We start from the raw sequence: 16149 nt of genomic DNA on the forward strand, positions 1-16149 counted from the left end.
TCGGTGGACCTTGTTGTGGCAATTGTTGAGGTACAATTTGTTGTTGAATAATCCCACCAACACTTGACATTCTTTGATTGTGTCCTTGTACGTAAGTAAACTCCCCTTGATCTCCATCACCTCCATACATGTACCTTTCTTCATCATATCCCCGAAAATCGACATCATACCCATTGTGGAACCCATCTTGTCTTACTCCCGAAGTAAGTTGAAATTGCACTCCCGGTTGAAATGGAGTAGAATGGATAATCGATGGACCTGTTTGGTATAAGTTAGGTGGTGGTATTCGTGATGATGATGATTTTTTTAATGTTGGGTGATGTGTGTAAAATGCAACATATAAATTACATCAAATGAGACATAAAACTAACCCTTTTTAAGTACTAATGTTGGAAAAAGTGTATTTTTGTCTTCCTTTTGTATTTTCAGGATTAAATGAGCTCAAATTAACAAAAGAAGCAAAAAGACAGCTAAATCTAACATAAATACAAGAAAGGGAACAAAAGTGGACTGCCCGACCCCTCGACAGCAGCCTCCCAAGCAAAACAAAGAAGGCAGAAGACTGAACACGCCCCGTGCTCAGCGAGCACGGGGCCGTGCCCAAGAAGCAGCAGAAAAGACAAACCTGTAGAAGCTTCTATTGCTCACCACGGGGCCGTGCCCATTGAACACGGGGGCGTGCCCAAAGTGCTGCAGGCGCATTTACTGTAATTGCGAATTACAATTAATGAAGAGAGATAGTGTCAGACGGGCACATGGCCGTGCCCAGCAGACACGGGGCCGTGCCCAGGCTTCTATTCAGCCTATAAATAGGAGTGCTTGGATCCATTGCAACTCATCCCTTGGCACACCACCTCTCTCACACTTCACCCACCACCCACCACCACCATAACACCATCATCCCTGTCCATCATAGAGTGTGTGAGTCGTCTCGGGATCCAAGATTGATCGTAAGAGTTCTTGACAATCAAGGCCATGTTTGCCTAAGTCTCTTACATCACTTGGTGGAGACAAGTGTTTAGTATAATACTTTTTATTTTTAATCTTTTGCGCTTCTTAATTGGTTTTGTATTAATGACTTTAATAACTAGTTTCTTATGTTGAAGGTGATTCTTCCTTATCGTTTGTCTGTGGTGTCTTGGCATTATTTTACTGTCTATATAAAATAAAAGATTTTCACCATTCATATCTCCACGGTCTATATGGAGGTATGTTGGCTACCTGGTCGGGGGTTAAGGGAACGGTTTGGTAAGGGTCTTGCCCTTGTTCAGCGTTTAGAGGTCCTGCAAGGGACCTGAGTCAAATTTAGTAGGACATCCTTCAATACCCAAAGGTATTGGATGGCGGGGGTCCAAACTCTTTGATCCCCTCATAAGTTAACTACTATTAATACTATAACCCGGCTATTTAGGACTGTATCCCTGCTGACTCAGACTACTTAGTCGAGGGTAACGTCACCTCCAAAAGAGGGGCCTACCATAATTTGCATTAATAACTTAATTAATTATTTTTCCATAATCCGACCCTTTAGGATTGTATCCTTGCTGACTCAAACTACTGGGTTGAGGGTAACGTCGCCTTCAAAAGAGGGGCCTACTACAATAACTAATATAATCTCTTAAACAAGTGCAAAAGTGCGAAAATAATCAAAGGTTATACTAACACACGAGTCGGATCCAAGTGATTCATCTTGTCTATCTGTTTTTATTTTTATTTTTCAGTATTTAGTTAGTTTTATTTTCTTAGTTTAAAAATCTTTTTCTAACATTTTGATTTGATTAGACGTTGAGGATAAACCGGTACTAAAAGCTCTTGTCTCCTTGGACGACCTCAGTATATTACCAACACTATACTACGTCCACGATGGGTGCACTTGCCCATATGTGTGTGTAGTGTTAGTAAATATCGTGTTTTATAAATTTAAAACTTGGCTAAAAAGTGTAAAAAGGGCTTTAAATATATACCTAAAACATATACACACTAGCACGCATCATTGGGAAAAATGATGAATAAGCTGGAACAGTGGATGATGTAGGGTTGTAACTGAAAGAATGTTCAGGTTGTGTATTCTCAGGTATGGTAGTGTTGGTTGGTTTGATTTCTGGTGTGGATGTAGGAATGGTAGTATTTGGTGATGGTTGTGTTGAAGATGGTATAAAGGGTGGTGTAAGCTCACCCGTAGTGGGTGGTGGTGGTGGATTCATGTTTCTGATAGGTGTAACTGGTGTTGTAGGTGTTGTTGGTGAACCGCTGATTTTTTTTTCTCTTAGCAAAATTATGTTCCTTCTCAAAGTCCGTTCAATTTCTGGATCAAATGCCAATAGTGATAGCTAGTGAAAGCTCCTAGTACGGATGCACCTGTAAATACCTGCACACTAACACACCCAGCGTAAACTAGAAAAATAACAAACTTAAAAAGATCAAAAATAACACACGTTGCGCACTACTCCCCGGCAACGGCGCCAAAATTTGACGTGATGTCGTGGTCACAATCAAATTTAGTCCAATTACTACTAAATAGTTAGAGGTAAGTGGGTATCGAACACAGGGAGTTTGTGGAATGTGTGCTATTTAAAAGTTTCTCTAAATTAACTAAGTTAAACTAATTGCAATGAAAGTAAAATTCAAGAGTTGGTTTGTATGATTTTTAAAGCTAAGATTACTAATGTAATTGCAAAAAATAGAAATTTGGTTTGTAAACAATTTAGAGGCAAATGACCATCTTTAGTTTCCGGTTTGCTTCGACATTTATGCTATCATTCACTAGAAAGAACTACATAGACATAGTTCATGTGTGATTACTTATTGTGATAAAAGGGAACTAAGTACTCAGATTCCTAGAACGTGAGGTTGTTACCCGATGACCAGTTAACCCTTACCCAATGCTAATTCTACCCATGATATCTCGATTGCCAACAACACCAAGAATGTACGGTTTCAAACTAGATTAACATAAGAATCAACAATTTACAAGCAAATAAGTACACACCATAATAAACAAAAGATAGATTACGTTTATCATTCTAGAAATACGAAATCAAAGCACAAACGTCTCAAACAAACCTTCAACTAAAACTAATGATGACCACCATAAGTTTAGCCGCACATGGCTTGGACAATCATCATCACATACATATTAATGTTCATAGGAATTAAAAACACTAACAAGATGTTTAGAAATTGTTTCCAAGCACCAAGAACACTCAAAATCGCCTCTAGACTGCTGTGTAACCGAATGGAATGATTAGAAGTGAAAAGACATCATAAAAACGCGAGTTAATATGGCAGTAACAAGTTTCCCCAGCTCCGAGCCATAACCTACTGCCCTGGCCGTAGGCTACGGTGCCATATAAACTCCTTATGGCGCTTTTAAACTGGCTTACGGCAACTTTTGGATAGCTGAGGGCCGTAGCCTACGGATGGTGCCAGGATACGTTTTCTTGTTTTCTTCATAACTTTCTCGTTTCAACTCCGTTTTCTTCGCCGTTTTCACCCACGTTCTCGTAATTGCATCCTCTATCATGTGCTATTCTTACTTCTTCAATTCCAAAACTTTATTTTTTTCATTGATGCTCCAAATTCCTTCCCTTTTAAGCTCCATTTGTACCTGAAACAAAAACAATCGTAGTTACCTAATTCTAGACAATTACATGGATAAATGCGGGGTTAAATTATCATTTATAACACTCAAGGGTCATCCTACGGACTACCCATCAATGGCCATACCTTGTTCTAAAAGCGTTCTTAGGAATGTCCTCTTCCTGTACCTTTAATTGATGATATCCTGAGCGTAAATCGATCTTTGAGAAAAATCGAGCTCCTTGCAATTGATCGAACAGATCATCGATCCTCAGTAGTAGGTACCGATTCTTAATCGTAGCTGAGGACCTTAACCTATGGCCAGGGCCGTAGGCTACGATGGTGCCAGGATACGTTTTCTTGTTTTCTTCATAACTTTCTCGTTTCAACTCCGTTTTCTTCGCCGTTTTCGCCCACGTTCTCGTAATTTCATCCTCTATCATGTGCTCTTCTTAGTTCTTCAGTTCCAAAACTTTATTTTTTTCATTGATGCTCCAAATTCCTTCCCTTTTAAGCTCCATTTGTACCTGAAACACAAACAACCATAGTTACCTAATTCTAGACAATTACATGGATAAATGCGGGGTTAAATTATCATTTATAACACTCAAGGGTCGTCCTACGGACTACCCGTCAATGGCCATACCTTGTTCTAAAAGCGGTCTTAGGAATGTCCTCTTCCTGTACCTTTAATTGATGATATCCTGAGCGTAAATCGATCTTTGAGAAAAATCGAGCTCCTTGCAATTGATCGAACAGATCATCGATCCTCGGTAGTGGGTACCGATTCTTAATCGTGACTTTGTTCAATTCACGGTAATCAATGCACTTTCACATCGATCCGTCTTTCTTTTTAACGAATAAGATCGGCGCTCCCCATGGTGATGAACTTGGCTGTATGAATCCTTTCTCCAACAATTCATTTAACTGTTTCTTCAGTTCCTGCATTTCTGCGGGTGCCAAACGGTAAGGTGCTTTGGCAATTGGTGCTATTCCTAGTAGCAGATGGATTCTGAATTCAACTTCTCTGTCTGACGGTAATCCTGGTAATTCTTCTGGAAACACATCTGGAAACTGAGATACTACTGGAATATCTTTTAATTCTTTTCCTTTAGTGTTAGTGATTATGTAAATCAAATACACTAATGATCCTTTTCTTATATAACTTGTTTTCATCACAGAGATGAATTTCGTAGATCTAGATGGCTTATCTCCTTTAATTGTGATCTTTTCACCCCTCGGTGAATTTACTTGAATTGACTTTTCATCACATAAAATACTAGCTTTATTGGCTATTAACCAATCCATTCCTAATACAACATCAAATCCGGCCAGATTCATTGGATAAAGGTTTGCAATAAACTTTTGATTTAAAAATTTTATTCTTGCTCCCTGCAAGATTTCAAAAATCTTAATGGTTTCCCCATTTGTTGTCTCTACTAGACATTCTTGTGGTAGTTTAGCTAATGGTCGATTGAGAAGTTTGCAAAATGAAGTAATAATAAAACTTTGGTTCGCACCAGAGTCAAATAATACTTTAGCAAAAACATCATTAACTAAAAACGTACCGGCAATCATGTCCGGAATCATCTTTGCTTCTTCCGCAGTCAGAACAAATGCCCTAGCATTCTTAGTAGTCTTGTTGTTCATGGCTGGAACTAGTTTCAGACAGTTTGGCTTGACATGACCTTTTTCTCCACAGTTGAAACACATTCCATTATTAGGTTTCTTCTTACAATCTTCTTCCTTGTGTCCTGGTATCTTGCAGAAATTACAATAAGTGGAACATTTTCCCAAATGCTTCTTCTTGCAGGCCTTACAGTAGGGTGCAGCGGTAGAACCTACATTTTTCCCATGGTTGGAATTTCCATAACGAAATTCTTGGGTAAGCCTTTGAGCTAGGTTCCTTCTCTGGTCCTCCTCTCGTGTACGCACTAATTCATCTATCAAGGTGTTTGCTAGTTCTACAGCTTCTTCTATAGTTTGAGGTCTAGCTGCCTTGACTACATGCCTAATCTCACTGATTAATCCCCAGATGTAACTGGGGATTAATACTGGTTCTGGTGATGCAAGGGTTGGTACTATTCTAGCATATTCAAAGAATAACGTAGTATAACCCTTACTATCCAATCCAGTCATTCTAAGGTTTAAGAACTTATTTGCTATCTGTTCTTTTTCATTGGGAGGGCAAAATTTCCTTTCCACCATGTTCTTAAATTTCTCCCATTCCATATTGTAAACCCTGTCACTTCCCCTTGACTGGAGGATAGTGTTCCACCATTCTAAGGCTGAGTTCTTAAACAGATTGGAAGCGAACATTATCTTATCCTCTTCGCCACACTTGCTTATTTTTAAGACAGCCTCAGTCTTTTCTATCCAGCTTAGAGCTGCAACGGCCCCTTCATTGCCCGAGAATTCCATTGGTTTACAAGACCAGAATTCTTTATAAGAACAACCATAAGATATGGTTCTTCTTCTTTTGGGAATGGGCACTTGAAGTATGGGTCCATTGTTTACGCTGTGTTCAAGTGCAATTGGTCGTTTACTGCCGTGATCACTTTTGTTTTCTGCTTCCTTAACCGTTTTAATAGGCATCGCATCTATTATTCCTTGTGCCACTATGTGTTGAATGGCACTGTTATCCACTGGGTTTCCATTATTATCATTGTTCGGGTTATCGTTATTTGGGTTATTGTCATTCTTGTTTTCCTGGTTCACTTCGTTGTCCATCTAAATTTTAAACATTTGCCACATATTAATATCACAAGATAATATTTAAACAATCACACAACACGCACATTGATCAAAATCGTCGAACATTGCGACTTACTCTTTCTTATACTATGCATCCATATAAATTACAGTACAACTAAAATTGAAATTACAATACTAGTAGGCATCCGTAGCTATTATCTAGATTTTTTTTTCAAACATACACACATATTATTATTATTATTATTATTATTATTATTATTATTATTATTATTATATTATTATTATTATTATTATTATTATTATTATTATTATCACCATCATTGATATGGGTTCATCCAGAACTCCATATTACGCTCGTCATACTTCCAGATGAGTCGTTCTCCGATCTGTCTCATCCTATCACTACCTTCCAAAATCTCCTCACCAAAGGTTCGGAGTTCTTGCACATTCTCTGCACTCATTGGGGGTGCAGGGGCTGGTACTGGGTTTGGGAATTGGGGCATGGGTTCTTGGTAAGGATAAGGATTCTCTAGAATTTCCCTAGTGTATTCATCGTTATCATAATAGGGATCTAGAGGGTCCAAATCTGGGTAGGCTGCTAGGTTTGGCATTGGTTCTTCAGGTATCGGGTAACGTTGCTGGTAATCCCTATGGTCATCAAACCACGGGTCGTAGTCTGGGTCTAAGGGATTGGGTGCTGGTACTCTAGGTATCTCATCTGGGTTGAAATCAGGCACTGGGATTTGATTTTCTAGATTGTTTTCAATTTCCATCGGCTGGGTGGGAAATAGAGGTAAGGGCTGGGGTGCTATGAGTTGCTCCAGGTTAGGGTCTGCAGCTATGGTTGCTAGGATATGGAAATTTGCTAGACTCCTATTAAGCATATCCTGGGTGTGAGCATCTGTTTCTCTCTTGGCGGCTGCTACAGCACGCTGTTGTTGTAACTTTTTCATTCTCTTCCTACGTTCATGCGCTCCCCTACTGAACCATGATCTCTTGTTAGGAGGGAATGACTCTTTGGACTGAGCCTTAAACATGAATATCCCATCTTCATTGTCAGCTGAATACCCTGAGAGGGCAGGCTGTGAAGAGGTGCCTTCGCTCCTAGGTGAGCTGGACAACTGACGGTAGGCATCGGAAGGTCCTTGGTCGCTCATACTATAAACTAAAAAATAGTCAAATAACACACAACGATAAAATACAAATATGCACATAGTTCCATAGAAAATTTCCTAACATATTGAATAATATCTTGGTTTCAGCAGAACACTTCTGTGGCTGAATCAGTGGCTTATCTCTGATACCACATTCTGTCGCAATCCCCGTCCCCTAACAACCCGGGAACAGGCGGCCGCGGCCAGTTTCAGTGGTATCGGTATTTATCATTTTGGCAGCGGAAATTACATCAGGACCGTAGTTAGGAAATATTTTATCAGAGTAAAATACCACGCTTTTAATATATTAAACACATGGGAAAATCCCAAGTTTCAAGTACACACATTTTCATAGGGGTAAACCCTATTTTATTTAAACAAAACATCTCTTTATTTTAGGTAACTTTATAGCCACTTTTCCAAGCCTTCAGTGCTGTCCAGCTGGCTTCCATTTGGCTTTCACATTTTGTTACCTGAAACACGTTTAAAAACATTTTGTCAGTGGGAAATACTTGTGAGTGAATCTCAGTTTGATCAAGTTAAGTAAAACCATTGTACAGTATTGAGGGCGATCGCGCAATTACATTTGTTTCCATCTACTTTAATTACCACCCACGGTACTGTCAACCCGACTTGTGGTCATGTTACTACTCACAATGTAGTAACAAATTTTGTATACAAAACCCCAACATACCAACGATAATTGTAGAATACATATACTCAATCACTGTTTAATGTAATGTTAATCATATGAGGTTTTGTAAAAACAGTTTGCAAAAAGGAGATTACTCACATTGTTGTCTTAGGGTTTTCTTTAAGAGTTCCTGGTGATTATCTATTAATACACAAATGCACACGAGTTAGTATAATAACCCAATATTTACATTAGTAATACCCTCCCCGAGACGGCATTCCAACGACTACGTTGGGCAGAACCTCGACAGCCGTTACGGAACCCTGGATCAATCGGGCAGCGTATCTAATACGTAACCGGGGTTATCATACTTACAACGAGGCAGAACTTCGTTATTTAGGGGGGTATTATGCCCGAGATTATAATAGCTATGCAGAATATAGAGAGAGAGAGAGAGAGATTGAAATGTTTTGAACGATTTCAACTTAAACCTATCGGCCCTATTTATAGTGCTGATAAAGCACTTCCTCGCGCCCCGCGACGAACGAAGACGGGGTCTTCGCGGCCCGTGACTTAGGTCGAGTAGGCCCTAGCCTTGACTAGTCACACGCATAGGCTCGACACGACACTACCACGTGGCAGCTCAGGGTGCTGCCTCGTTGATGAGCGCTCGCAGCCCGCGTAAGACCAAGGCAAGGTCTTCGCGGCCCGCCACAGCCTTTAAAAAATTTGATTTTTAATTTAATTTAATAAAATAAAGGTATTCGGGGCCCGTTTGCGTATACGGGGTGTATTTTTAGGACATATTGGGGCACTCTAAATAGTTTTAGGGTGTCGGATTATTTTAGGAGGGTTGTTATATAATACACATACGATCATAAACCATAAGTTTATGGATCATAATTATTTAATTAGTTGGTATGACCGGTTAGACCACACCGAGTCAATGATGATATGAAACATAATGAAGAACTAGAAGATTCTTCAAGATAATAATTAGCATGTGATGTTTGCTCTCAAGGGAAATTATATATTTTCAAAATAAACGAGGGTGTGTATACCTAAATATTCGGGAAGCGATTAAAGGATATGCATATCCCAACATGATACCATTTAGTTTTTTTTTTAAATCGATGCATCATCTAAATGGTTATCAAATCCACAACCTGAAGCTTGTGTGATTGGGGCTTAGCTAATGTGATAGCAAGCATATTAATCCAGATTAGTATATTTATTTGATAATAGTGAATTTGAATCCCAAGTTATTAACGATCATTGGAATAAGTGTTATTGTTGAAATGATCACTAAACGTTTACTATTGGTTACAAAGCCAATGATCATGAGAGGAGCAAAAGTTCATTTAGGTACATGTAATTTTATATATAGTACCATCAATTCACATCAAACCAATAAGTTATAGTTCTCCCCATACAGTTGGTTTTTGGTCAGGAACCAAAGATGTCTCATCAAAGATTTTGGTTGTGCGACATATATTGAAACCCATCCACCACACCGCACAAAGATGTGACTTCTTAAAAGTTTGAGAATATGTTGGGTATAAATAATCGTTTATGACTGAATACTTAAAGCCATTAGTGAGAAATTTTTTTATGGTTCATTGGTTTTCACTTTAGTGAATGAATGTTCCCAACATTAGGGGGAGATAACAAGCAGTTGGAAAGTGAAAACTGAAAACTGAAAAGTGAAATGAATTATCATGTCATCTTGATTCTCAGACTATAAACTATGAACTAGACGTTTAAAGTATAATTCATTTACCAATATTAAAGAACAAGTTACCAGACAAGTTCACTGACCTAAATAGAGTGACTAAGTAAGTCAAATAATCAACTGCTTATACTCCAGTTATATTTGTGTCCCAAGAGGACAACCACATATTTTTGTAATAAGTCTATTGCACGCCTAAAGCGTGGTAGACTAGTTGATTCCAATAATAAAATTACTCGAAAATTGGAGCAAGTAATTACGATGGTCAAGTCGAGGTTATAGTAATAAGATATCCTGAAAAGACAATAGACATGATGGTTCAATAAGAACCTCAGGTACTTGAAAATAAAGAGATATCGATAAGTTGTATCATGTCTTAGATATGTATGGAATCGAAATAAAAATCGACGTCATTACACTTTTGTATATAATGTAGCGCTTAAAATGATTAAATGATGAGGATCAAGATTTAAGATCTGCCTATGAATAAATATTACGAAATGATTGGCCAAAATAGAAACACGCAAATAAGGCAGAGTTTAGTTCTCTAATGAAATAGAAAGTTTCTGGACCAACAGTCCATATAACTGAAGTTGTAAAATATGTTGGATACAAATGTGTCTTTTATGCAAATCATGTGAAAATCAAATTCAGTGATATAAGTAAAAAATTCGTGGCACAAGAATTTTCATAAAGACCTATGATTGATTATGAGGAGACGTATTCTCCAGTGGTGGATGCATTGACTTTCCAATATTTTATTAGTCTAGTAATATAAAGAGAGAATTGATATTCGTCTTATGAATGTTATGTATCTCTTGATACTGAAAGTTTACATGAAAGTCCCGAAGGATTAAATTATGTATGTCATGTAAAGTAAGTTCTCGAGAACAATGTGATCAATCTATACATATTCAGATTTTGAATAGGTTATGATTTTTTACATGTTAGATATAATTGAAACTCCATATGAGTTTCTGAAGCAATTGGGTGCTTAAAAGGTTAATTGAAACATCTTAACGATGTAATACTTATGCACCAAGAAACGTACATAGAAACTTGTACCCAGTGATTGTGATATCTGAATAAATAGTGTACACGCATGGTACAATATGGATTTTGAAAGCAAGTGTTCATGGCATTATTGCATATGATATAGATATCTATGTGTTATATGGGTAAGTTTATAAAACTCATGAAGAGTGAATGCACATGTATATTTGGATAAGATGGGCAGAATTCCCTCGTGGATTGATAATGTCAGAAGCATTGATATAAAAACCTCAAGAACGTACTATATGAAGTTGACAAAATACGTATGGGCTAAAATAGTTGGGCCGAGTGTTGTACAACTAGAGATATTCTCATAAAGAGGGATATAAGTTTGAATAAATTAGCCATGTTCTATGAACATTCTACTTTTAAAAGTTCACTATAATCGCAATTTACAATAATGATGTCTAGGCATCATTGAGAGAAGTTGTCGAGCTTTTAAAGGGAGAATTTTTGAATAACCTTGGCACGGTCTAATTATTACTCGAACTGCAGATCGAGTATATATATAATTATATTTTACTAATCCCTCAAGTACATCTAGAAGATGATGTTTGGATATTTTAGTATGGACATAGTTGAACCTTAAAGTATGTTAAAGGTTGCTAAGTCATTTGTTATAAGAAATGCCTATTATCATCTCCTACCAAAGTAGAGATTCTCATTCTAGAAGTACCATCGTTAAATGTATAAGTGCATTAATATGTTTTGCTAGCAATGTATGGTTATAATATCTTTCATTTGAGCTTATTGTCATGATATAACTTTTGTCAAGCGAAGAGACATTGGAATGAGTTCAAAGAAATATTTCAGGTATAAATTATATTTGATTATATTTTACTAACCCATCAAAACAAGTTTGGTTAGTCTTGTAGATGCAGGAATGTAACGAAACACAGTCGTGGACATATGATAATTTTTGGAAGGAGGCACCTAAAGTCTCGTTAGAAGATTTTACAACATTTCTCAACATAAAGGATTGCACATTAAGGGATCAAGCGACAAATTATTCGCTACAAAAGCTTTATTCGGCTTTCAAGGAAGATGTACACACATCACTTAAAGGATACATGTTAAAATGAGGGGGAGACTTATTCAAGTTACACTCTTTTTTCCTTGACTAAGTTTTGTCCCATTGGGTTATCTTAGTAAGGTTTTTACTAATGCAACATACCTGATCCAAAAGTATCAGGGGGAGAAAATGCGTGCTGTACTCTTTTTCCTTTAGCTGAGGTTTTGTCCCACTGGGTTTTCCTAGCAAGGTTTTTAACGAGGCAGCATCACCTAGCGTATTAAAATAATAGTAGACTATTATATTTCATCATGTGGATAGTCAAGGGGTAGTGTTATGAATGCATCATAATGTTGTGACTCTCCACATATGTAACCTCCATCTATTGATTACCTTTGTATTAATATTAAGCCTCTATAAATAGAGGTTTTATGTAATTGGTATTATACTTCTCATTCTCTATATATTCTCTTTATTATCCTTTACATATTAGATGTTGCTATTAGGCCATTGTTTCACAACAGGTGTGGATTTTTTAATGGTGCTAGTGCTCTTTATTTTGTGGAAATTAAGATATAAAGGTGGTGTTTTGTAAAACACAAATTTTGTAAAACACAATTGTTCATGTATAACGTAATTTTGATTTTGCCATGTTGTTTGTAAAACGCAGCAATAAAACACAATGAATATATAAAACGCAATTGCGTTTTTGGTCCATTACGTTTTATAAAATAATAAAAAACACATTTTTTTGTGTTTTTTGTCTATTACATTTTATAAAACAATGAAAAAACGCAGTTTTTTGTGTTTTTAGTAAATTGCGTTTTAGAGGAGCCCATTTTTTCTGTTTTTAGTCCATCGTGTTTTAAAAAAAAAACATATTTTTTGTGTTTTAAGTCCATTGTGTTTTATAAAATACACATTTTTTGTGTTTTTTTCTATTGCGTTTTAGAAACAGCACATTTCTTTTGTGTTTTTTATACTTTCCATTTTGGTAACAAGACATTTCTTTGTATTTTAGAAAAAAAAAAGTCATTTTTTTATGGTTTTTGTCAATTGCGTTTTACGCATCTAGGTTTTCGAACAAAAGTTTCAAAAATATAGCAATAGTATACTCATTTTAAAGATAGAAAAACGCTCTTTTTTGGTGAAATTTTTATAAAAAAATAATGTCGTATAAAAGAATTATTAATGTTTTAAGAATGGGGAACAGAGAAACTATTAGTTTTGATGGAATAGAATACCCCTAAAAAACACACGCGCCTATTTTTTTTAATTACAGCCATTGAATCTTATTCATTTATTTCAGATCTAAGAAATAGGATGCCTTCCTAACCTTTCTATCAAAAACTATCTTGTAGTGTATCCTGACCCTATATTATATTAGGGAAAATTACCCAAATGTCACTTGACCAAACAAAATTACCAAAATGTCACTCTCCCGCGTCCATGGACGGACTCCTACGACATGGGATGCGTCCGTCTGTCAAATTGAATAGTCCATGAATGAGAAGGTTACACGTGTCCGACAAAGGTGATGCGTCGTCGACGGACTCCTCCCATATACTTGGCAGACTCGTCCCATATACTTGGCAGACTCCTCCCATTGGCTCGGCTGACTCTTCCAAACGGCTTGGTGGACTCTTCATATTTTGGCTAACTTCTCCCATTGTTCGGCTGACTCCTCACATTTCTTTTTAATTCTATCAAATATTTATATCTATTTAATATAACATTATAACATAAAATATTACAACATAACTTAAAAATTAGAATCTTACATAAAACATTACAACATAACTTAACATTACAACATAACTTAAATATTACAACCTAAAAACATGACATAGCATGTTATTAAAAAAGAAGACACTTAAATATAATTTTTCAAAATTTCAAACACCGAAAGGTGTTCAAGAGGCCCTGCTCGACTACGCCATGCTTTACGGGGATGACTTTGAACACTTTTCGGTGTTTGAAATTTTGAAAAATTATATTTAAGTGTCTTCTTTTTTTAATAACATGCTATATCACGTTTTTAGGTTGTAATATTTAAGTGATGTTGTAGTATTTAAGTTATATTGTAATGTTTTATGTTATATTTCTAATTTTTAAGTTATGTTGTAATGTTTTATGTTATAATGCTATATTAAATAGATATAAATATTTGATACAATTAAAAAGAAATGTGAGGAGTCAGCCGAGCAATGGGAGGAGTCAACCAAAATATGAGGAGTCCGCCAAGCCGTTGGGAAGAGTCAGCCGAACCAATGGGAGGAGTCTGCCAAGTATATGGGAGGAGTCTGCCGTCGACGCATCACCTTTTGTCGGACACGTGTAACCTCCTCATTCATGGTCTCTTCAAGTTGACAGACGGACGCATCCCATGTCACATGAGTCCGTCTATGGACACAGGAAGATGACATTTTGATAATTTTGGTTGGTTAAATGACACTGGAGTAATTTTCCCTTTATATTATTATCATAAAAACTGAAATTCAAATCTCTTGTAAAGTTGTATGGTTATGTAATATCTGTTTTGGTCCACTATAACAGGTTTTAAGGAAAAAGGAAATATTGTGTATATGCGTATAGATGGTTTCACATCAAGTATCTGTATAGATTGCCATTACAAGATGGGTTTAGGGTTGTGTGACCTATGGTCTAAGATTAAGTATCTGTATTTCATTTATAAACTGAATTTTATATCTCTTCTATAGTTATGTAACATCTGTTTTGGTCCATTATAATAGGTTTTAAGAAAAAAGGAAATATTGGGTATGTGCATATTACATATAGATGGTTTATGAATGTCATGGCTATTTATATTTATGATTGATACATGTCTTCTTATTAGACTAATGGAACTCATTCACGGGACACATAAAGCATCCAAGTCTGCACGACAAGATTTTATCAGCAACATGCCTGATAACATGGTAACAAACATACTGGATCGATTGGCGTTACGTGATGCAGTGAGGACCAGTATCTTGTCGAGAAACTGGAGGTTTAAGTGGACTACACTTAGCTGACTCGTAAAAACTGCTAGCTTATTTTGGTATTTAGCACAAAAGACATACAAAAATTATCATGTGAGAGTTATAAATAGGATTCTTCTTCATCTTAGAGGTGCAATTACAAAGTTTTTCCTCTCCATAGACGAGGTAATTGATGATGAAGATGTCAATCACTGGATTTTGCTCTTGTCGAGAAAAGGAATTAAGGAGCTCACTATTAGGAATTGGCATGAACCACCACTCAAGTTGCATACCCATCTTTTCTCTTGTTTAGAATTAAAACATTTGACACTTTCTAACTGTTACTTCAATCCTCCACCTACTTTTCATGGTTTTCCAAACCTATTGAGCTTAAAGTTGGTTGTGCTATTTGAAGAAAACAACAACCTTGGGGCATTATTTACTGGGTCTCCGTTACTTGAGAGTTTGGCCGTGAATGATCGCCGTGGACTAGGGAAAGTAAAACTAGTTGAGTTTGCAAAACTTGAAAATCTCAAAATATTATTTTTGATATTGCATGGTCCTGACTTTGAGATGATCAAAAGTTCTGGTACTATTCTGGGTTCTCTTTCAAAACTTCAAGAGCTTCATTTGAATTTTAAAGACTGTCGTGTAAGGCTAAAATGACTGCATTACATAATATTCGTTATATTGCAATAAGGCTTTATAAAATATCTCTAACTGCTTTTCTTGTAGTTGACAGAAGGTGATGCTAATAAGAGGTTCTCTACCTCCATTTTCGGCCTCAAGTATCTTAGATTAACTAGAATATGTTTAGACGATGGTATGAAGTTATCATGTGCTCTTGATTTGATTAGGAGCTTTCCGAATCTGCAGACTCTTATAATCGTAGCATTAATGAGAAGACCAAACATCTGTTTGATGATCACAGTCAGAGGTTTTCAAGAATAGAAAGTTAGTGATCACAATCAGAGGTTTTCCAGAATAGAAAGTTAGTGATCAGGCTCATGGGTTGTGAGATTAATACTTGTATTTGTAATCTTTTCATTATATATGAAATACAGTATGACAACTTTCCATATTTGTGCTTGTGTTTAAATCCCGATGCATTCATTTAATTCCTTTCATAATTAAATATGACCAACAACACTTCATTGTTTCATTGATAACACACACAAATACATCCGAATATGCCCTTAGACCAAATAATAATGATGGATTTCAGGACGAATTTGCCTACGATATTGGGTCAATTAGCGACGACCATTGTCGTTAATCCAATACTATTTGGC

At 36.5% G+C, this 16149-nt stretch overlaps 1 protein-coding gene across 1 annotated transcript; it reads left to right on the forward strand.

The window, feature by feature from the left end:
- Window positions 1-14737: 14737 nt before the first annotated feature.
- LOC110875215 (F-box/FBD/LRR-repeat protein At1g13570-like) lies at window positions 14738-15808 on the forward strand. Its single transcript, XM_022123412.1, has 3 exons — window positions 14738-14886; window positions 14989-15508; window positions 15593-15808. The coding sequence occupies exons 1-3, from the start codon at window positions 14738-14740 to the stop codon at window positions 15806-15808; spliced, it is 885 nt and encodes a 294-aa protein (XP_021979104.1).
- The last annotated feature ends 341 nt before the right edge of the window (window positions 15809-16149 follow it).

This window comes from Helianthus annuus, chromosome 9, assembly GCF_002127325.2.
Source record: "Helianthus annuus cultivar XRQ/B chromosome 9, HanXRQr2.0-SUNRISE, whole genome shotgun sequence".
Taxonomy (NCBI): domain Eukaryota; kingdom Viridiplantae; phylum Streptophyta; class Magnoliopsida; order Asterales; family Asteraceae; genus Helianthus; species Helianthus annuus.

What these genes read in the sequence shown, in the direction of transcription:
- LOC110875215 (XM_022123412.1), top strand. Translation starts at nt 14,738, where the DNA reads ATGGAACTCATTCACGGGACACATAAAGCATCCAAGTCTGCACGACAA. An exon ending in ATCTTGTCGAGAAACTGGAG is followed by an intron (nt 14,887 to 14,988) that starts GTTTAAGTGGAC and finishes AGTTATAAATAG; the next exon opens with GATTCTTCTTCATCTTAGAG. An exon ending in TGAATTTTAAAGACTGTCGT is followed by an intron (nt 15,509 to 15,592) that starts GTAAGGCTAAAA and finishes CTTTTCTTGTAG; the next exon opens with TTGACAGAAGGTGATGCTAA.